General features: G+C 42.5%; 1 protein-coding gene across 7 annotated transcripts; it reads left to right on the top strand.

The window, feature by feature from the left end:
• The first annotated feature begins 643 nt into the window (after positions 1–643).
• Positions 644–19,434, top strand: TERF1 (telomeric repeat binding factor 1). Of its 7 annotated transcripts, XM_084849307.1 has the most exons (10): positions 644–1,793; positions 4,582–4,677; positions 8,843–8,973; positions 9,239–9,325; positions 10,837–10,986; positions 11,786–11,895; positions 13,490–13,593; positions 14,759–14,832; positions 15,815–15,882; positions 18,043–19,434. In XM_084849307.1, exons 1-10 carry the CDS (start codon positions 1,379–1,381, stop codon positions 18,071–18,073), a joined length of 1,266 nt encoding a protein of 421 aa, XP_084705433.1. In that variant the 5' UTR covers positions 644–1,378; the 3' UTR covers positions 18,074–19,434. The 7 variants fall into 7 exon arrangements, with proteins under 7 accessions (XP_084705433.1, XP_084705431.1, XP_084705438.1 ...); XM_084849305.1 differs by lacking the exon at positions 15,815–15,882; XM_084849311.1 differs by lacking the exon at positions 9,239–9,325 and having other exon boundaries at positions 718–1,793.
• The last annotated feature ends 2,057 nt before the right edge of the window (positions 19,435–21,491 follow it).

The raw sequence follows: 21,491 nt of genomic DNA, 5'->3' as shown, positions 1-21,491 counted from the left end.
TGCAATGAATATGGACTTGAGCACGCTCCGGGAGAGAGCGCAGGACAGGAAGGCCTGGCGTGCCATGGTCCATGGGGTCACGAAGAGTCGGACATGACTGAACAACAACATAGGCAGCACACTCTGAGGATTAGATTTATGAATGGAGTTATAGGTCATACCAGGGGCTAGGTCTCAGGAGACATTTCCCAAGGAATAAATGAAGACCACTCATCCAGCTAACAGAATGGCATATACTCCAATACTAAGCACATTTACATGGAAGTAAGTCTCATTGATTTTGATGAAACTTACATCCAGGTAAATGTGCTTATGAGAACACAAGGGAAGCTTTATATACGTGTCAGTCAAAGGTTCACTTTAGCATACTCAGTTTTTAAAACGTTGTGGTACAGTCCTAATGCTATGACTATGTGTTAGGACATGTTCAGATCCTCAGCTCGTGCCAACTCGTATAATTTCATTGACATCCATGCTGTCATGCCATCTACAAACCTAGCCCACGGATGGGGCTGTTGAAAACTCAACAACCCCATCTATGCGCTGGATACTATTTTCCAGAAAATCGGTGATGCTCTGAGAACTTTCCCCTCCCGAAACATACATACACACACACAGAACATTAACATTAGCTGCTTTAGGAAGTTCCGGGGGAGGGACCAAGCGAAGCAAACGTGCGTAAGGGAACTCTGCGGTGCCCTTCCGCACAATTTTCGCGCGACACACCTACACACTGCCGGCGACACACTAATGTGTTGCGACACACAGTTTGGAAAGCTCTGCTGTACAGTATAAGCTATGGTTTTCCCAGGAGCAACGTATGGCTGTGAGAGGTGGACTATAAGGACGGCTGAGCGCCGAAGAATGGATGCTTTCGAACTATTTTGGCCACCTAATGCGAAGAGAAAAGTCCCTGGAAAAGACCCTGATGCTGGGAAAGATTGAAGGCAAAAGGAGAAGGGGACGGCAGAGGATGAGATGGCTGGATAGCATCACCGATGCAATGAATATGGACTTGAGCACACTCCGGGAGAGAGCGCAGGACAGGAAGGCCTGGCGTGCTATGGTCCATGGGGTCACGAAGAGTCGGACACGACTGAACGACTGAACAACAATCTGCGGAGATATGCCAGTGAAGTACGGGGGGGGGGGGGTCATGTAGAGACAATAACACGATATTTCCGTTTCCCAGTCGATCAGGCAGGGTAAACAATATGCAAAGAAATGGCGCAGAGTTAGAAGTATATTGTTCATTCATAATATAATACGGCATCAGAGCTAAAGAGAGGCGGATGTTAAAAGCGGCTCGCCCATTAGCTGCATCATACATAGCATATAACAGCGATCGAATGGACACCGGAAGTGAAGGCTCAGTGAAATGATCTCATTCTCCTTTATCTATGGAAGGAACTGGACGAGTGGAAAACAAAACAAGGAAGAAACGAAGCTCATGGACGAATCGCGCTACGGGAAAGGCGTGGCCAAAAAAGGAGCGGTGAAGGAATGGACCGTTGGGAAGAGGGGCGGAGCCTCGAGGGTCGGCGCGCGAGAGTTGAAAATGGAAAGCGAGGGGAGTTTAACGGTTTCCAGGCCGCCTTCTCCCCGCCCGCAGAGCCCCGTACCGGCTGATTCCTCTGAGCGCGGCCTGACCCACGACGACTCGCCGGCTCCTTTCGCGGACGTGGAGGCGGTAGCCACTGAATGGATACTGGACTTCGCCTGCCGCTGCCTGTGCCGCCATTTTTGTGAGGGCAACCGGGGAGATTTCGAGAGGAGCCGCGACTTGGCACTGAGTGAGCGAGCGGCTTGCAGTTCTCGGGATGCCTGGCGGGAACTGGGGGCGGGGTCGAGGTTGGCGATGTTAGGGTGGCCGCTTTTCTTACGGGCTCTGCCCTTTATTTATCATTACATTTATATCCCATTTTTTCTCGCTTGCAAGGAACCCAAGGCAGCTTACAGGGCCCTCCTTTTCGCCGTTATATCCTCACAACGACCTTGTGAGGTAGGTTAGGCTGAGAGTCGGTGACTGGCTGAAGCCACTCAGTGAGCTTCATGGTCCAGTGGGGACTAGAACCCCAGGTCGTCTGAGTCCCGGTCTGACACTCTAACCGCTACACCACGTTGGCTCTCGCTGGCCCTTCTCTGCCATACAAGGAGAAGCTTCTTTATGCCAGCAGAAGCCTCTCCTGCAAACTTCTGTGCAGTACTAATCTGTTCTGTTAAAAGGCATTCCCCAGAAACCAGAACTCAGCCCTAAAGGCACAGGGAGTAGGGATGAAAAAATGTAGAGAATATAAATTTATCAGAGACAAGAATGAATAGCAATTGCAAAGTCAGCGTGGTTGATGCACGTCCCTCAGTCCTTTTTCCTAGTGGTGTCCTTGTGTCTTTAACTGCTGGAGTGTCAGAGAGAAGTTCAACAGGTGCCACTTATTCTTCCATCAAGATGCAGTAGTAATTGTCCTGATGCCCCTCTTGTCACTGTTTATTTTTTACTTGAAAAATTGATGTGCTGCCCTTCAATAGAAAATATTTGCAGAGAGGTGAGCAACAAAAGGATAAAGCAATAAAGTAGGCAAACACTGCAGTAAAAATACAGCTGAAATGGGGGAAAAAACCGACAGCAGTAAGGCTCTTAAGAATGTTGAATGCCCAGTAGCCCAGCCAAAGGAAAGATGGTAACCCTTCCTTATCTCAACAACTTGGGCCATGTAAGTGTTTACCAAGAGAAAAAGTAGCTAGTTGTAAGTGTTGTGCTATGTTCTAAATAAGGGGTGTTGAACCTCAGGTCTGTGTGCCAGATCAACCCCATCTGGGGACTCAGTTTGGGTTTCTCCGGATGGCCATGCCCCCTTCTCCTGGCCCTATACCCTTTCCCCCGACCAATAGTTTGGTGGTTTCCTGGCTTTTGCACAGTTTTTCCCCACTCTGAAAGGTTCAAATGCCTCTCCCAAAGCTTAGTTATTGGCAGTAAGAGCTTTAAGACGCTGAACTGCAGACTGGAAGGTCAGCAGGTCAGCAGTTCGAGACCCGAGTGCTGCGTGATGGAGTGAGCTCCTGTCTTCAGTCCCAGCTCCTGCCAACCTAGCAGTTCGAAAGCAAGAAATCGCAAGTAGATAAATAGGTACCGCCTCGGCGGGAAAGGTAACAGCGTTCCATGCACCTCGGTGTTCAGTCATGCCGGCCACATGACCACGGAAGGGTCTTCGGACAGCGCTGGCTCTTCGGCTTAGAAACGGGGATGAGCACCGCACCCTAGAGTCGGACACGACTGGCTGGGGACACCTTTACCTTTTACCACCCACCACTGGAATGCAGCTCCAAATTCGAATTCAGCCCTTGGCTGAAAGAGGGTCGACACCCTTGTTCTAAATTCAGTCAACAGAACACTGACAACTAGAAATAATGCGTGTTTAACCTTCTTCCATCTGGAAGAGCTGATTGGCGTAGAGACCAAATTCTAGCTTCTGAGGAAATTTTTGTAATGGAACTGATTTTTTTTTACATTTTTTTTTTTTTACTTTCTTTCATGGAACTCAAGGTGGTATACAGGAGGTTATCTCATTTTATCCTCATAAAAGTGTGGAAGATCAGACTGATGAATAGAACTGTCCCAAAGTGACCCAGTGAGTACTGGCTGAGAGAAGCCTTAACCTGACTATCCCTGGCTGAAGTCCAACATTCAGCCCATTATGCCACACTGTTCCAGCTTCTAGTGATTTAAAGTTGGGACTCCTACAGGGGGATGCTTTGCCTTAACAATTTTTAGCCCAATATCTGCTTTTAATCCATTCTGTTCTTAATTGGAACTTACTTTGCTGACCATCACTACTACTTGGTGGCCAAAATAATTCCTTTGGATAATGCTGTGCATATTGGGCATCTCATGTTTAGGTTGTTAGGATGTTTCTACAGTTTTGTGAAAGGTGCTTCATATCCACTTCATCCAATCCTAGTGGCTATACTTCAGGCCTTCTAGCCATCTCTCTACAGTTATATGATGGAGAAATCAGATCTTTCCCTTAACCTTGGCAATTTGTGTTGCCTACTTCTGTTCTGCGTGAAATGGCATTAGGTTGTGGAGCAGTTATATTCTGTCTGCTTCTGTGCAATGCATTGATGATTTCTAGGAGAAAATTACAATGGAACTATGACTTTTAAAATAACCAATTCAGACTATTCAATGCAGGGGGGATTGGGTATTCCTATGCCCACCATTCAACCTGGAATTCAGCTATGCTCTAGCAAAATCTCCTTAACTCTGGCTCCCTCTATAGTCTAGAATAACTATTAAATATACTGTTCCTTAAAAGGGAATAAATGTAACTGTGGTGAATTTCTTTGGCAGCTTGACTAGTTGTGTTCATTTTAGTGAAGGTTTACCAGGGCAAGCCACTAAATAGAAATTGCTCCTGAATGCTCTGGTCCTAAATACATTTATTTGGAAGCTAGTTCTATTGATTTCAACATATAACTTGATTTCAAGTAACTATGCTTACGATCACAGGCAAAATTGCTGATACTGATAACCACAGAGTGGCACTGCAGGAACAAAATTCAGTTATGTCTACTTTTTTTCAGCTATTATCAAAGGCTTACACAGAATAGAAACTCATCAAGTGAAAACAGTGTGTCTTTGTCAGCTGCTGACTTACATTGCAGAAGGAAAATCAGTTGGTAAAACACCCTGTTCTTTTTTTCCACTTTCATTGTAATGCATGCATTGTATACAGACTAATCAAATCGGGCTGCTATTATTGTTTAGTTTCATATCAAAGCACGTGGTGCTTCAATGAGTGGTGTAACAACACAACAAAAGGTCCCTGCCCTGATAAGCTTACAATCTAAACTTTGGAAGAAGCTCAGATAACAAAGGACAAATATGAAAGGGGTCCAAAAATTATCTCTAAGCTTGATAGCCATTATTTGTGGCCCTTCTGCACCACACGCTGGGGAAGGTCAAAAGCAACAACAGACCCTTGGTGCTATTGACCATGTTTCAAAGCCTGGCACAAATTGAGGGGCAGACTGTGCTCCTCCACTTGGCCTCTGAACTTGGGATAAGGGCAGTCCATTATTTTGTTCTGGGCTAGAAAAATGCTTAGAAGCAGCAAGAGTGTGTTGCTGCTTCAAAGTGTTGCCTGATGCAAAATGAGAGGCCGAGTCCTCAGTGTTCTTGCAGAGCACTAATTTATCCTACCCAGCATGAAGAGCCAAGTTGGGGGAAGGAAGTGAGTCGGTGGCATCATGCTTTTCTACAAATGCCGTCACCAGGAAGTGATTCATGATCACTGATGGGGACCTGACAACCACACTTGTGGAATTCCTTCTCTATAGATTTTACTTATAAAAATAAAAAACACACAACTTCTGTTTCTTAAACCCTGCAAGAATCATGAAACTACTCTTGTATGAGACATTACATTTTTCCTGAATTTGGAATCTACTTTCAGTTGTTAACTTGTTAGGCTACTTAAGTGCGTAAGAGACAGCCCTCCTTTAGTAGCAGAACCGAAAAGACAGTCAGTAGAGATTATCCATAAATAATAAAATCAATAGCAACAAATAGTGTATTGGTTTCCAAGCATCAGAGCCTATGCTGTAATGCCCAGTTGATAGCAAAGCATGTTGGATGTTTTTGTCCTGGGGTAGCAGCAGCTTCCATCAAACAGCATAGTTTGCTGTTTGTGTACAGGTTAGCTAGTAGCAAGTGCACCTAGGCAAGCACATAAGTAGCCAATAACACTATGGTGTGCTGGCTTCACAGGCAGTGTGTGTATTTGTGTGGTCCTCTTGTCCCAGCAGCTTTTTTAAAAATCTATTTTTATTTTGTTTTTACAAATAAAATAAACACTACCAACAATATAATCAAAATCTTCAGTTTCCAACATTACAGTATTCTAAAAAAAGAAGAAGAAAGGGAGGATAGCAAAAGAAGGAAGAGAAAAAGAAAAAACAATTATAATAAACTTCAATAAGAACAAACCAAATATCCAAACAGTCTTATAGCACAGAAATAGAAGCAAACAATCCATTTCCATTAGCCATAAATTACTATTCAGTTAACATGTATTAATAAACATTAAAGGTTTAGCCAGCAAGGAACAGCAACAACAATAATCCCATAGTAATAATACTAATAAAAAGGGGGGGAAAGAGAAGTTTAAGAGAAAGACAAAAACAAGAACAAATCATTTGTATATTTTAAGTAGTATCATATCTAAAAATAGATTTATATGTGTACTCACACATACACACACAAATATGCACTTTATTGCAATATAACAAAAAAAAGAGAAGAAAAAAAATGCAAACATTTATCTTTGACCTACTGCCTGACCACTTATCAGCTAAAACCCAAACAACACTTCAAAAGAACAGTAAAAATGGCTAAGTTCCAACTCCAGAGGCTGAGAGAGTTGGTTCCCTGAATTTAATTTTAATACCAATTAAAAATGTTTCTGCAGCATCAGGATCCAAGAATCTCTTCATCTGATCTTCAAAAAGAACACAAAATGTAGCCGGATATTTAATATGATATTGCAGGTTAAAATGCTTTGCCACACTTCTTACTTTGGCAAATTGCCTTCTTCTGTCAGCAATTTCTTTAGTATAATCATGAAAGAGCATAATCTTGTCATTTGCTGGTCCCCACCAGAGCTCACCTCGTTCTCTTGCCAGATGCATAAGGTAATTTTTTGTGGAGACTCGTGAAAATTGAACAATAACAGTCCCAGAAGCCCCTTTAGTGCCATGCCTTGAACCAGGAACACAATATGCATGCTCAATATCAAGTAAGAAATCAGATGGTAAAGCAAATAGCTCATGCAAAAGTTTATCCATAATTCTGCCAAGGCTATATTGGTAGCCACGTCTTTAACACCAAGGATATGTAGATTCGCTCTGCGTGTGAAGGCCTCCAGTTGAGAGATTCGAGCAGACAAAACATTGAAACACTTTCATGGCCGTTTCATGCGCAACAATCTGATCTTCAAGATCATTAACCTTCACTTCCATCTTTTGAAAAGAGATATTAATTAAATCCATAGCCCCCTGAAGGGCGGTTATTGAGTCCTGAATTGTTTCAAGTTTCTTTGACTGCTCTCGTAGCTGCGAAGACATAGTTTTTATCAAAGCAAGCAACTCCTCTTCATCTCCGGCATTTCTAGAAACCTTTGCCAGGGGAGCCATTGGGTGGGTAGGTGGCGTTTTCAAGCCTTTCCTTTTTTCCTTTGGTTCTGCTATCCCCCACTTTCCAAAGCACAACAAGCAAGTATAATTGCAGACACAAGAAAAACTTACGCAGATTTAATTACAAATCCTCAGATATTGCTGGTAGTTTAAATTCAGAGATGTTGTTTGGAGCCGTTTGTCCTTGCGTCTCGTAATTGCTTAGAAGTTTCAAACAGCGTGCAGTAGTTGACACTCCAGTGTCTATTCTTAGATTTCAGCCCCTCTGTTTCTTCACAAAAGCAGCTGTTCTTCCAAGATTTCATCCGGATGGTACTGTAAGCTTCCCCTTTTAATTCCAGGGGAAGATAAAAAGGTTTCTCAACCTTTTCCCTGCTGTTTGAAATAAGCAACCTGCAGAACTCTGCAAGTCACTACCGGACGCCATAGCTCCAACCGGATGTCACCCCTTCCCAGCAGCTTTGATGTAGTACAGAACTGAGCCAGCTGTATTTAAAAACAATTTATTTATTTTTTTGCTTTCACTCTATTAACCTTGTAAATGTAGACAGTGAAGATGCGAGGTTGCATGTATATCTGTCTGGGGAGGGCGGGGGAGGGAGAGAGACAGAGAAGGCGCTGGCTGTCAATATGATTGGCTATGTGTGATGCTTCCTCTTGTCTTAAGGCAGGAGTGGGCCACTTGTGGTCCTCCCGGTATCTTGGACTACAACTACCTTCAGCCCTAGCCAGCTGAGTCAATAGTGAGGGATTATGGGAGTTGTAGGCCAAAACATCTGGAGGGCCACAAGTTGCCCACCCCATCTTAAGGGATAACAGTGATGTGATGACCACAGAATGATATAATCTTGACATGGTGATTGCTCCTGCCTTGGGCTCCTATGTTCAATAGGAATGAGAATGGGGAGTAGTCTTCAAATATCTGTTACAGGAAGAAGGTTAGTGAATGCAAGATCGATTGCTGCAATCACTGCTCTGGAACTTTCAGCTCTAAGTTAAGTGGTGGGTGGTGGAGAGGCAAGCAACTATCTCCTGAGTAACTAGTTCAAGGCTGGTATTAGGCTGCAAAAGAGAAAAGGAGCTGATAGAGTAAAATCACTACTTCTAGCAAAGTTATAGGCAGTTCATTTTCACCATGTAGCACATGTAATTCATTCTCTATGGCTGGGTGTCTTCAATAACAATATTGTTCATGCCAAGAAGCTGTGTTCTTTCTTGTGCAGCTTTTTCCTACAAGGAGCCAAGGGCCCACTTGGGAAGACTGCACAATCAGACTGCATGTTCTGATTATGGTAGAAAAGCCAAGTGCTGATTCTAATGGCTAAACATGTGTTCTCTATTATTGTACAACTTATTTCCTAATGCTAGAAATTCTGTACTAAATTGTCTGTAAACATATATATGACGCTTTACAGTTTACAGAATAAAAAGTATCTGTCTTTAAGTTTTTAAAAATTCAGTTATTGATGTCTGAAAAATCTCTCTGATGAGCTTTCAGTTATCAAAAACAGGATAGTGCAGACAATAGCATAGGAGAGAGTTGACTTCCTGTATAATGTTTGGTTTAAAGATGTATACATGCTTGTGTTTTTACTCTATGAATAATGTTATACTGTTATTGTTAGCTCTTCTCAATTTATTTCCTCTTAAGATTTTCATTTTGAGGATGACCAAAGAACTTCACCACTGGAAAAGGCTCTGTCAGTTTGGACTTCATTTATAAAATCGCAAAGCAAACAAGATAAGCTACATGAAGACATCAAGCTCTTAATTCAGGTTCAGGTCTGTTCGTACATTGATGCAGCCATTTGATGGAATGTGCCATGCAAGAAAGTCAGAACGCCGCTTCTTTAGTTTCTTCATGGAATATCACTAACAAGTGGAAGCAATGGAAAAGACCATTAACAAAAATTGGTCATAACATTAAGCTGCACAAGTAGATTTACTTCCACATTTATTACAAATAATGGATTTTTCTAGAATGGCACTTTTTATCAGTCCAGAGCTTATTGGTTGGAGGACATTATCTGTACTTCTTTTTTTGTAGGCTGTAGCAGTATACATAGAGAAAGGATATTTTAAAGAGGCTACAGAAGTCCTAGAAAGACTATTTCCAGAATCTCTCTCAAATGAGGTAATACTGAATTTTGTTCAGTATTTGTCAGTCTCTTGACAACCACCCTCTGAAATAAAAATGAATCAAATCCACCTAAATGAACAATATGCAGATTGACCAAGCTGATTACTTAGCTGCCTAGGAACTTGTATTTCTTTTGTGAGTGAGTCTTGCTTTCAGGAATTACTGATGCTGTTAGCACTAATGTTCTTGTAACTGCAAATATACCCTTGTGGACTTAGCTGATTTATAATCTAGGAAGACATTGAAGGCTTATCTAGACAATAAAAATCTGCAGGGTTTTCTACTTGGTAGGGTCAAACTAGATCAAGTCTTTATGACACATAGCTTATGGTCTGATGTCATGCCTCCTTGTGTATTACATCCCTCTGGAAGCATTCCATATACTCGATAGTTTGCAGCCATCTAAGGCCTATCAAAAGTGGGAGGCACTCCCAGGTTTCAGAGGCATGTGGTGGGAGTTGGCATCAGTTTTTCCAGCATGTGGTAGCTAACCAGCCTTGTTGTACAGCTACTTGTGTCCAAGAGTCCTTCACTGCTATGAATTTCTGGGATTCTAAAAGTTTCGGGTGCTTTGCTGGGTTGGGGAATTTGGGGAGGAAATGAAAAGAGAAGAGGCAGAAACAGAGCAGCAATAGAATGAAGCAAAATGAGGGTGCGGAAAGGGAAGACTACTTTGGGCTGGATAAAAGGGGAGGGTAACTGAGGGAGAATTGCAAAGAGTATTATGGTGTGGAGAAAAGGAGAGAGGAGTGTGAGGAAGTGAGTAGGTGGTATGGATTAGAGAGAGAAAGGATCAACAGGCTACCTTAAAGAGAATGCTGAGTTAAACTAAACCAAAAAAGGTTTTCTTAGAGCAACATGGTCTGTAAGAGTTACTTGAGTTGTTTACTGCTATGCCAGTTTGCATGGCAGCAGTGTTATTGGGATGTCTTTTGGACTTCCAAAATATGGGGGTGGAGTTTCAAGTAAGGCAGACCTGCCCCTTCCTGACTCCCTTCCCCCAATGCAGGAAACACACAAGGCACGACTTTCCCAATCCAAGCCACTGGCATGTTAGGAGGGGGGCCCTGTTCTGGTCACCAAGGAGCTTGGCTAAGGAGAATCAAGTTGTCCAAGCTGAAGGCGGTTTGTCCGCACTGCTTCAGTATACTGTCCTCTTCATCCTACAGTCTTCTGGAAATATGTGGGGAAATACCGTAGACTTCTGCACATTAACATTAAGTATCTATTAAAAGTAGATTGGGCTAGTTCTAAAATACTAGAGGAGTAATACGTAACTCGCACAGCAGTGATCTGACTTGTACTGGAAGAACACACAGACTGAACTTTTCTGTACTGAGCTTCTCCTATTTCTGATCTGTGAAGGCCAAAGCTATTGATTGTTTTTTTTATTTGTATACTGGCAAATGCCCGAAATTAAAATGTTTATAAAAAAATAAGTCATCAGTGGGATGCAATGAACAAAATGTAACACTGACCATATATTTTGAATTTTCTGGGTTTAGCCATTGCGAATGAAGCTGTCTACAATAACAAAACAAAAAGATCCATATCATCCATTTCTCCGATATTTCAGTTACAGTCTCTTGACTGAGAGGATCAAATCTTACATCCGTATTTTCTTGAACGAGGAATATAATAATTATCTAATGAAGGTATGTTAAAAGCAAGGGGAATACTTCTCTACATGAATATTTGTATTGTGTAAGACTAAACAAATACTAAATATAGAATAAAACGGACCTATTAATTCAAAGGCAAAGCAAAATAATCACAACCCTTCACTTGAAAAATCCCAATTAATGTGTAGTTGTTGTCTAAGTTGTAAATGATTTAAAGTGTGTTTTAATAAGCACATTATTGTGCTTATTAAAATTGTAATGCAGTACTACCAAAAGAAAAAAAATGCAATTGTGAGTACAATATATCCAAGACCGATGCATTACTGTTATGCTATTAAGTTGTTTAGGATAGCATTACTTGAAGGGCTGCCTGTATCTGTATGAACCTGCCTGGACCTGAAGATCAGCCACAGAGGTCCTATTGCAGGCCCTGCAGTAAGATTGCTTAGGCTGGTGGAGATAAGAGAAAGGGCTTTTTCAGTGGTGTTTCTGTATTTATGGAACTCCCTCCTAAGGGAGGTATGGTCACCTCCTTCTCTGTTTGCTTTTAAGCAGGCTTTTAAAACTTTTTTGTTTTCATTTGCTTTTGGTTAAATGATGGGCTAGCTTTTAAACTCTTACTGCCTTCTGTTTTGAATTGTGATACCCTTTAATAGTTTTATCTGGATTGTCAGCCTGGATCAGGAATTGTTTTATGTTTCTGTTTTTAGTTTAAAACTGTAGATACTGGTTTTACATGCTATGACAATGCTGGTAAACTGCTTTTGGAAGACCTTTGTCTTGAAAAGCAGCATAAAGATCCTTAAATAAAATAAATACCGCTGTTCTACAGGAAGCTACAAAAGAGGTGGAAATGAAAAATTCAGGAAAAATCCTGTTAGATATACCATCTGACAGTATAATTGAGACAAAGAAAGAAAATCACTTGGAAAGCACACAGAGGTTAGTACCATGTTAAAGTAAGTATCCTATTACACTTATACTTTACATTTATGTGCACACACCACAGTGCTGCTCTCATTGAGAGGAACTGTTGCTTATTCAACCAATGGGTGCTGCTCCAAGTGGCAAACAGGAGATTCCCCGCAGGTGTATCATAGGCATGTCCATATTTCCTTCCAATTCAATTCACCCAGCTACACAGAGGGGACGAGGTCATACCAGAAGAGTGGTTGGCAGTGATACTACAACAATCCTTGGGACCATTGACAAGGCTGGGGTTGTGGTAGACAGGGGAGAAGAGATTGAGCATCCCATGGTCTAGGAAATGTTGAAGAGCTTTGGATAGGAAAGTCTTGCAAGTGGGTGGAAGCAGCAGGCTAGCAGAATGTTCGAAAGTGTTTTTTAAATACATGCTGGGAACTCTGGAAATATGGAGCTATAAAATCCAAATTCCTACTTATCTGCAATACGAATTAAGCTCTTAGGAGTAAACCCGTTTATTTTTTCCCTCTGGGCTCTCTAGCCAGCTATGTCAGCCATCACTTTCTGCATAGCTCTCCCCATTTTCAACAACTTCTGAATGATCTGAGTTGTTCACTGCCTGTCTTTTAATCATTTTTCATTGATATGATTTGTTATTGACTTGGAATAGAAAATATGATTTTTACTTTTATTAGGCGGCATAGTCACTTTGTGGAATTATGGATGTGCCCCTGTATAATGTGCTGAATTCAGTTAAAGTATAGATGTTCTCTTACTGAAGTTAACATACATCAAAGGGGATTCTGTAATTGGGAAGTGATGGTGATAAATTGTCTAAACACAGACTTTAAAAAAGGTGGTAGAGTACCATAATTTATATAAAGCAACATATTCTTTGAGTATGAACTTTATCATTGCCTATACTCAATACATTTTCTAGTAAATTGGCAAGTCGTTCAGTCGTGTCTGACTCTTCGTGACCCCATGGACCATAGCACGCCAGGCCTTCCTGTCCTGCGCTCTCTCCTGGAGCGTGCTCAAGTTCATATTCATTGCATCGGTGATGCTATCTAGCCATCTCATCCTCTGCCGTCCCCTTCTCCTTTTGCCCTCAGTCTTTCCCAGCATCAGGGTCTTTTCCAGAGAGTTTTCTCTTCGCATTAGGTGGCCAAAATATTGGAGCTTCAGTATCTGTCCTTCCAATGAGCACTCAGGGTTGATTTCCTTTAGGATGGACTGATTTGACCTCCTTGCAGTCCAGGGCACTCGTAAGAGTCTTCTCCAGCACCACAGTTCGAAAGCATCAATTCTTCGGCGCTCAGCCTTCCTTATAGTCCAGCTCTCACAGCCATACATTACTACTGGGAAAAAGTGTATAAAAAGCATAATGCTGTTGCCTAGGTTACTGGAATGTGGCCAAAGTTCCCTTGGTTTGTTCATAAATTCTGTCCTCTTCAATCTTAAAGACATAGCAGAGCAAAGCATTGTAAACGCCATCAGTAAAGAGAGGCCATTGGTGGCAAGGTACAGAGGAATTAGCCTTTTGGGGAATGCATTCCAGAATAGTTAAGTGTCACAGTTTGAAATGACTGTATCTTTCATTCCCTTATAGATTGTATAAGCAGTCTTGTTCCTTAGCTGAGCAGTCATTTTGGAATCCTAAGCGGGTACAGACTTCCCAGAGACCAAAAAATAGAAAACAAAGTGCTCTTCAAAGTAAGTGTTCAATCCTGTTAGTGTATATAAGCTCAGTTTTAATTTTGATAGAGAAGACATTAGAATATTGTTACATGAAACTACGTAAATACTGTGCGTGCATACCTGGATCTCAGCCTTGTAATTTAACATTTAAGTATATTTTAAGTTCACATTATCATTTTTAGGGAGCAATCCTATGGCCCCTAGATAGAGTCTGGGACCATAAGATATTTCGGATTCCTGGATCTGAGGTCGGAGACAGTGCTCCGGCCTCAAACCCAGGAATCCAGGCTCCCTCCCCCTTACAGCTGGCATGGAGAGAACTACACTGACTGCATGAGCTTGCAGAAGCAACCTTGGAGAGGAGAGAAAGGGGGACGTGCTGGTGGGAGAGGAGGGGACTGGGGAGGCTTCCTCAGCGTCCTTCCCTCCTGCTCTGACACGCCCCAGCTAGACAGGTGAAAAAGCTCATCTAGCCAAAATACAGAGCGGGAGGAGCATGGAGGCGAAGATTGCTTCTACTGCTCCTCCCGCTCTGCATTAGATGGCCGTAAGCCTCCAAATCTGGAGGTTCACAGCCATCCCAATAGGATTGCGCCCTTAGATAATAAAGGTTGGCATACCAGTTTGGCTAGGTAAAATTAAACCAATTAGCATTCTTGCCAGCCTTACCTCTTATCAGATGCAGCTGTACCATCCTATGGAAACAGCACAAATGCACACAGGCTTAGAATTTTGAAAGCAACAGCTTTTAAAAGAATGGGGAATAGTTTATTTAGCTACAAAACTGCCTTTTGTTCCAAGTATAAGACAGAGGGACTGGCTAAGGAAGAAATATTGTTCTTTTCTGAGCCATATGGATGGATTCAAAAATCAGTTTAGGCCTAATTGTTCAATGTACAGCAGCTATGATGGCTATATGTGGATTTTACTTGGGACCAATTTCCATGCACTTTTGTATCTTATAGCAGGACAATAGTCCCTCTTCAAAGTGCTGTATGAAGAAGTTCCAGTTGCACTACACAACTTTGTTTTTAAATGCTACAGTTCAGCTACTAGATAAATTTGCTTGAACTTGGTGTACGTTAAACCAGTACTTAACCAAGTCCTGAGTATCAGGCCCTTAACAATACATTGAATTTAAAGGTTCAAACTCCTTGTCTGGTTTGTTTACCTGACCTAGGTAAGAAAGATTTGCAGAATATTGAAAATGGTCACCAAAGTGATGAATTTCTGTCAGCTGGTCAAAAGAAACAGGTATGAATGGGAAAGGTTCTAAGATGTGCTAATTTAAAACAAATAAGTTATCAGTAAAAACAACCAAAGGGCCAGCATTCTTTCTATTTACAAAAACTTCCCTGTGTGTAGAGAGTCCTACATGCCATAGAAGACTGCATGTCTATAAGCATGCATTTACCATACTAGGTCAGTTCTGTCAAGAACATAGGAAGCTGCCTTATATTGAGTCAGACAACTGGTTCATCTAGCCCACTACTGTCGACACTGACTGGTAGCAGCTCTCCTGGATTTCAGGCAGGAGCTTTTCTAGCCCTACCTGGAGACACCAGAGATTGAACCTGGGACCTTCTGCATGCAAAGCATGTGCTCCGCCTAGGGCTGTACAAAAGGTACTTACCTTTCGCGGATTATGTTTATGGTTGGGAGGGAGGCGTTCTGTTCTTCCCCCCCCCCCCCCCCGAATCCTGGCCGACTGGCTGTGCTCCGCAGGGATTCTGCGGAGCCGCCGGCCAGCTCCGCCAGCAGCCAGACATCCAGCCGCTGGCTAGCAGGAACACAAATGGCAGCAGCCATAGCCGCCGCCGTTTGCGTCCCCGCAGTCAGCCGTGATAGGCTACGTAAATGTTTACGTAGCCTATCACAGCTGACTTTAAAAAAAAAAAAATGCACATACACAAATGGCGGCGGCCGTTTTGGGCACGTCTTAGTCTACGTAAACATTTACGTAGACTAAGACGGCAAAAATAAGGGGAACACAAATAGCGTGGAAGCTACGCTATTTGCGTTCCCCTTATTTTCGCCGTCTTAGTCTACGTAAATGTTTACATAGACGAAGACGTGCCAAAATAAGGAACGCAAATGGCGGCGGCCATGGCCACCGCCATTTGCATACGCCCGTTTTTGTTTTGTTTTTTTAAAGTCAGCCGTGATAGGCTACGTAAACATTTACGTAGCCTATCACGGTTTTGTTTTGTTTTGTTTTTTAAACTGGAAATGGCAGCAGCGGCAGCCAGTCAGAAGACCCGCCGCTGCAGCCGGAGCCGCCGCCGCCAGGAAGATCCACCCAAGGTAAGTCTCGTCCCGGGGGGGCGGGCCATTCCACCACCGATTTCGGGGGGCCGAATGCACTGGCATTCGGCCTCCCCGAGATCCGTGGCGGAATTTTCGTACATCCCTAGCTCTACCACTGAGCTACAGCCCCTCCCAGGCTCTGCTCACATGGGGATTGGGTCAATGTAAGGCAAAGCTACGCTAGCCAATGCTTCCACTCTCAATGTGGTCCTCTACACAAAGCACGCAGAGGAGCTGCGGCTGCCTGGCCTGAAGTAGTGGGAAAGAAAGAGGTACTACCACATATTTGTTTATTTGAGCTATAGTATTTATATGCTGCCCAATAACAAATTATCTGGTTTACAGTCAAAGTTAAAAGTAGGCAAGTAAAACAAAATCTAAAATCTAAAACAGAATAAAAGCAGCAGCAGAATAAAACCAAAGCAAAACCAGGGACAGGGAATAACAGTGCAAAACATCTAACTAGCACTAAACACTGCTTAAAACCGAAAACCCTGGGAAAATAATGTCTTCATCTTGCACCACTAAGACCACCAGGGGGGCGTCTCCTGGGGGAGGGCATCCCACAACCAGGGCATCACCACTGAAAAGGCCCTTTCTGTAGCTGCCTCACTTCCTTTGGCACTTGTGATGAAACTACTTAGCAAAAGGAAGGCGAAGAGCTTTTGCCTTTGCACAATTCTCCTCTGTGCTCAGAGCCTGGCAATGGCATCAAAGCTTGGCAGAAGAGGTTCTTGGCTCATGAGGCTTGGGAAACTGGCAATCTGTGGCTGACATCTGCCTTCAGTCTGAACAATCCCAAGTTCTTCCTAGAAGAAGCAGGCACATGGCCTGTTTATTTATCTACAGTGTTTATTAATGGAATCTGAGTGCCCAAAGCAGGTCTTCTGATATTCCAAACAAGTTGAATCTGCTCATCTCAATAGTGATGGCTGTTTATAAAAGATCCTGCATGAAAGAATAGTATGAATGTTCAGAAGGCTGTTAAGGGTTTTACAACCCTTAACTAGTTCCTCTTTTCAATGTTGCCATTGTTTAGTTCTCCCATAGGCAAAATGAATGTCCTAGCAGCAGTTCATATTGGTCTCTGCTTCCCACTGCACTACTCCTTTCAGTTAATTTGCAAATATGGGTTTGTGTCCTGATTTTACAACTTGCAGTTGAAAATATAATGCAGAAAGTCTGATAACAGTTGTCAAGTGGATATTTTATTACATTTATATCCTGCCTTTTCCCTCCTTAAGGAACCCAAGGTGGTATACATAATCCTTTCCCTGTTTTATCCCCTGTGAGGTAGGTTGGGCTGAGAGTCTGTGACTGGCCCAAAGTCACCCAATGAGCTTCCATGGCCAAGTGGGAACTAGAACCTGGATCTCCTGACTCCCCATCCAACACTCTAGCCGCTACACCACACTGGCTCTCAAATGTTATGTCCTACTTGATTGGTTGCAGGAGGTGTATTACTATGAAAGGGGTAAACAAGGAGCTGCTGCTTTAAGTTGCTGTGGCTTAGGGGAAAAAATACTTGCTATAATCTACAGATGGCCATTCAGTAGGTAGTATCCAGCTGGGCCCCAGGGCTAATGATGTTTCACTAGCATAAACCAACACTTGCACAACATAACTAGCACTTGCTAGGGCAATGGGGAAAAAAACAACAGTTTGCTGCTGGATTTAGGCAGTGTCAAAATTCAGTGGCAAATCATTTTTTCCTATTGCCCTAACAAGCTCTAGTTACGTTGCACAAGTGTTGGTTTACACTAGCATAACGTCATTAGTTCTTGCACTGGGCCACACTTGGATATTACCCCATACCTCTGAAGGCTCTTCTACATTTTTAAATTGGGTTAGAAGCTCTTTCTAAAATACAAAATTGTAGAGAAGCTCTTCATTAACAGTTCCCATATCTTCCAGACAAACTTGGGATTTCTTGCCCACGCCACTAGTGGAAACGATTCCTGAAATGCTGCATCTCTGTAGGATGCAAGCATGCAGCAGACATATGTTTGTGTCCTAAGGTCAAGCTGACAGAAACTGAAGATTTTTCAGCTCTTGATAGTTAGGCTGGAGAGTAAAGCATTTGAAAAGGGGTGTGTGTGTGTATTTGAACAATCTTTTTTTTCCCCTCCTCTTCCCCCCGCTCCCCCCTGGCTAAAGCGATGGAGTTGGGAAGAAGACCAGAAACTGAAAAAAGGTGTGCAAAAGTTTGGAGTAGGAAGCTGGACTAAAATTCTTCAACATTATGACTTCAATCAACGAACTAATGTAATGTTGAAAGACCGATGGAGAACTATGGTCAAATTAGGCCTGGTTTAAACTGCTGTTTAAACACTCAGCTTTTCCCTTATGTCTTCCTAATTTATCTCTGGCAGGTGATATTTTTTATAAATAATGTAGAAACACAACAGTAAACATTTTGGTGCAATTATGTTTAATAAAAGACTTCAGCATCTTTTCCAAAATAGTCTTGTAGCATCTTAATGTCTTACATGTGTCTTGCATGCATCTTTAACTGGTTCGTGAAAATCTGGGGTGGGGGTAGTAGTACCTACTTTAACTGTCCTTCATGTCATTCTCCATAAGACTAGGGAAAGTTAATTATTCAGTGGAGGATGTATTGTGACAAAGAATGTTTCTGGGCACAGGAAAAGATTTTAACTCTCCTTTCCTACAGAAACACCTCTTGCATGCCCAAAAGCAGGAGTGTCATTAGAGAGAAGCCCACCAGGGCACGGGCCCCGGATCCTTTGAGCTGTGCCCCAGATCTTCTGAGCTTGTCCTAATTGCCATTTTTTAACATTTTCCCATTGACTTGCATTGGAAAATAGAAATGGCCATAACATTTTTAGTTTGTATGAAAAATACATGAAATTTGGGGACCTGGCAGCACCCATGGAGCTGACTGAATCTGCCAAATTTCAGACAGTTAGGTCCAGTGGCTTTTGTGCTAGCCATGCATAAAGTTTCCTTTTCTCAAAGACTAAAACAAAAAGTAAAAACTGCCAAGCTACACAGGGGATTAGAGAGCCTAATCAGAAGGTGTTTAAGGTGACCATTAGGAGGTCACTGTCCCTAATCTCTGGTGTAGGTTTTTTTTGAGATGCAAAGAACTTCTCTCCTCCTACTTTTCCTTTCTGCTCTTACATGCCCACTGTTGTGAGCTTACCTGCAATGAAATTTTGAAGAGGGAGAAGGAAGGGAAGAAAGAGCTCCATATGAAATACTGGTTATTTCACACAGCATGAGATTGTACTGCCCCAAACTGGAACCTTTGGATTCTGCAGTTTAGTAGCTTCAGTACAGCAAAGGGTCCAATCAGCCTGCACAAACTTCTTTCTCCCCCTCCACTTTAATTTCTCCTTAAGAGCTGTGGGACTCAAATTATTCCAAAGGGAGGGTTAGGACTACGTGGAGTCATGATTGAGGAACTGCTGAGACTTTTAAATAAGTTCTACAGTTTTAAAGCTAGAAAAAGCCCTCAGCCACCTCACCTCATAAAGTTAATTTAAGTAGGAGCAATCCTTACAAACCCTCCATGGCTTCCTAAATTCCTCTGAAGTACTACCTCTCCGAAAGGAGCTACTTGGCTTAGGAAATTCTCTCTACCCCTGCCCCCCTGCACATTTCCAGTCACCATTCTTTTCTTCTTCCTCCCCTTTCCTATTCTTTCTTCTTTAGTCCACCCAGAGCATATCTTGAGGAATTCTTAAAGAGATTTCTCTTTGGTGGGCAAGAGTAATGAACTGTATTTGACTTTATACAAACAGACAAGAGGGTTTGTTTTTCTCCTCAGGCCTTTGAGAAGTGGGTTCATGTGGTTGCAGAGAAACAAATCTGGGGCTGTTTTGTTATTTGCCATTATCCAGCAATAGCAAGGGCTGTAGCTCAGTGGCAGAGCACATGCTTGGCATGCAGAAGGTCCCTGTTTCAATCTCCACGTACAGCTAGGAAAGAATCCTGCCTGAAACTCTAGAGAACTGCTGCTGCCCATCAGTGCCAGTCATACTGCCCTAGATGGACTCACGGTCTGTCTCAGTACAAGGCAGTTTCTTATGATCCTATGAACAGAAAGCTTTAATAAAAATAGGAGTTTGGGGTTTGTTTTTTAAGTGGAGGAGAAATATTGCTAATTTATGCAATCCTATGGATGCCTACTCAGAAGTCCCATTATGTTTAATGAGGCTTACCCTCAGGAAAGTGTACATAGGATTCTAGCACAAGTTACTTTTGCAGAGAGGTTTGCGCCTTGATGTTCTGCATGTTTACTCAGAAATAAGTCCAGAGTTGTGAGCATGGTACTGCAGATTTAATACACTGCCTACCCAATTCCATCTAATGAATTGACTAATTGATGCTTTGACTTAGATTCCTGCATTGAGCAGGGGGTTGGACTCGATGGTCTTATAGGACCCATTCAACTCTACTATTCTATGATTCTACAGCCTTTCAGCTCAGTGCTGTGCATGTTTTGTCATTTATGTGTTGTTTTTGCATGAACTCTAGCTTCAGTGGTGAGGGAAAGGCACTTAGTACATGCTCAGTTTCTCCATACCTTAGCCCTAGTTTTGAAAACAGACTTATTGGCTGAATCCTGGTGAGGTCTTGGCACAAATGAAGTTATGGGGAGGAAGATACAATGAGAGCTTGTGCATAACAAGGAGCAGGTAGAGAGGAGTTGCACAAAACAAGGTGTCTGTTTTTGTGAAGAGTGGCTGGAGGATGGTAGGATGAGGAGGGATGGTTGCATGGAGGGGAATAGAATTGGTAGGGGGAGAATGTAAGTGCTCAGTGGTGAAAGAAAAGCGTTCTGCATATGCTCAGAGACACTCTCTATTTAAGAACATATGAAAAGCCATGCTGCATCAGACCAAGGTCCATCTAGTCCAGCATTCTGTTCACACAGTGGTCAATCAGATGCCCACAGGAAACGCACAAGCAGGACATAAGTGTAATAGCACCTTCCCATCCATGTTCCCCTGCTAACACTGGTGAATGTAAATAAATTCTAGGTTTGTATGCCTGTATATCCTTCAGAAACTTTGCAGGTTTCTTGCCTGGGGGACACCTCCAGTGACTTGCACATTTTCATACCCAAAAACTATTGGGGAAGGGAAAGCAAATCACTCCCTCCTGCAAATTGGAAAACTCCTCTTCCACATGAACTCTGCACCTATCCTTCTGAAACTTTGCTGGTTTCTTACTTAGGCACAACTCTAGACTGTAATTTTCAGAACAATGGTCCACAAGGAAATAGGGAAATAAGCATGTCCTCTTTTGGAGACCTCAAAATGTCAAGGCCACCCTTGCATAAAAACCCTTGTGGCTATCTTTCTGAAATTTGGAGACATGATCTCCTCTGATGGGGCAATGAATCCTGAAATTTTTACATATTAAGGAATAAAAATGTTATTGTCAGTACCCTTTAAAAGAAAATCAAAACATAAACCCTGCACCTATTTTTCTGACATTGGGCAAGTGTAATCCCCTTATAGGGGGCTACTAGGCCTGAAATGATCCGGTTCTGACCAAGAGAAAAAAGTTTTTTTTCTAATTTCCCATGGTAGTCAACAGGAAGCATAAAGACTCATTTTTCCAAACACTGGTCC

Source organism: Heloderma suspectum, chromosome 4 (assembly GCF_057233095.1).
Source record: "Heloderma suspectum isolate Gila_16-S chromosome 4, 16-S_ref, whole genome shotgun sequence".
In the NCBI taxonomy this organism is placed as follows: domain Eukaryota; kingdom Metazoa; phylum Chordata; class Lepidosauria; order Squamata; family Helodermatidae; genus Heloderma; species Heloderma suspectum.
The sequence above is the reverse complement of the archived record's forward strand: the minus strand, read 5'-3'. Positions and strand labels throughout refer to the sequence as shown.

Coding starts and splice junctions, on each gene's coding strand:
- TERF1 (XM_084849305.1), top strand. CDS start 1,379: ATGATCTCATTCTCCTTTATCTATGGAAGGAACTGGACGAGTGGAAAA. Junction 8,974..9,238: donor AGCTCTTAATTCAGGTTCAG/GTCTGTTCGTAC, acceptor CTTTTTTTGTAG/GCTGTAGCAGTATACATAGA. Junction 10,987..11,785: donor ATAATAATTATCTAATGAAG/GTATGTTAAAAG, acceptor GCTGTTCTACAG/GAAGCTACAAAAGAGGTGGA.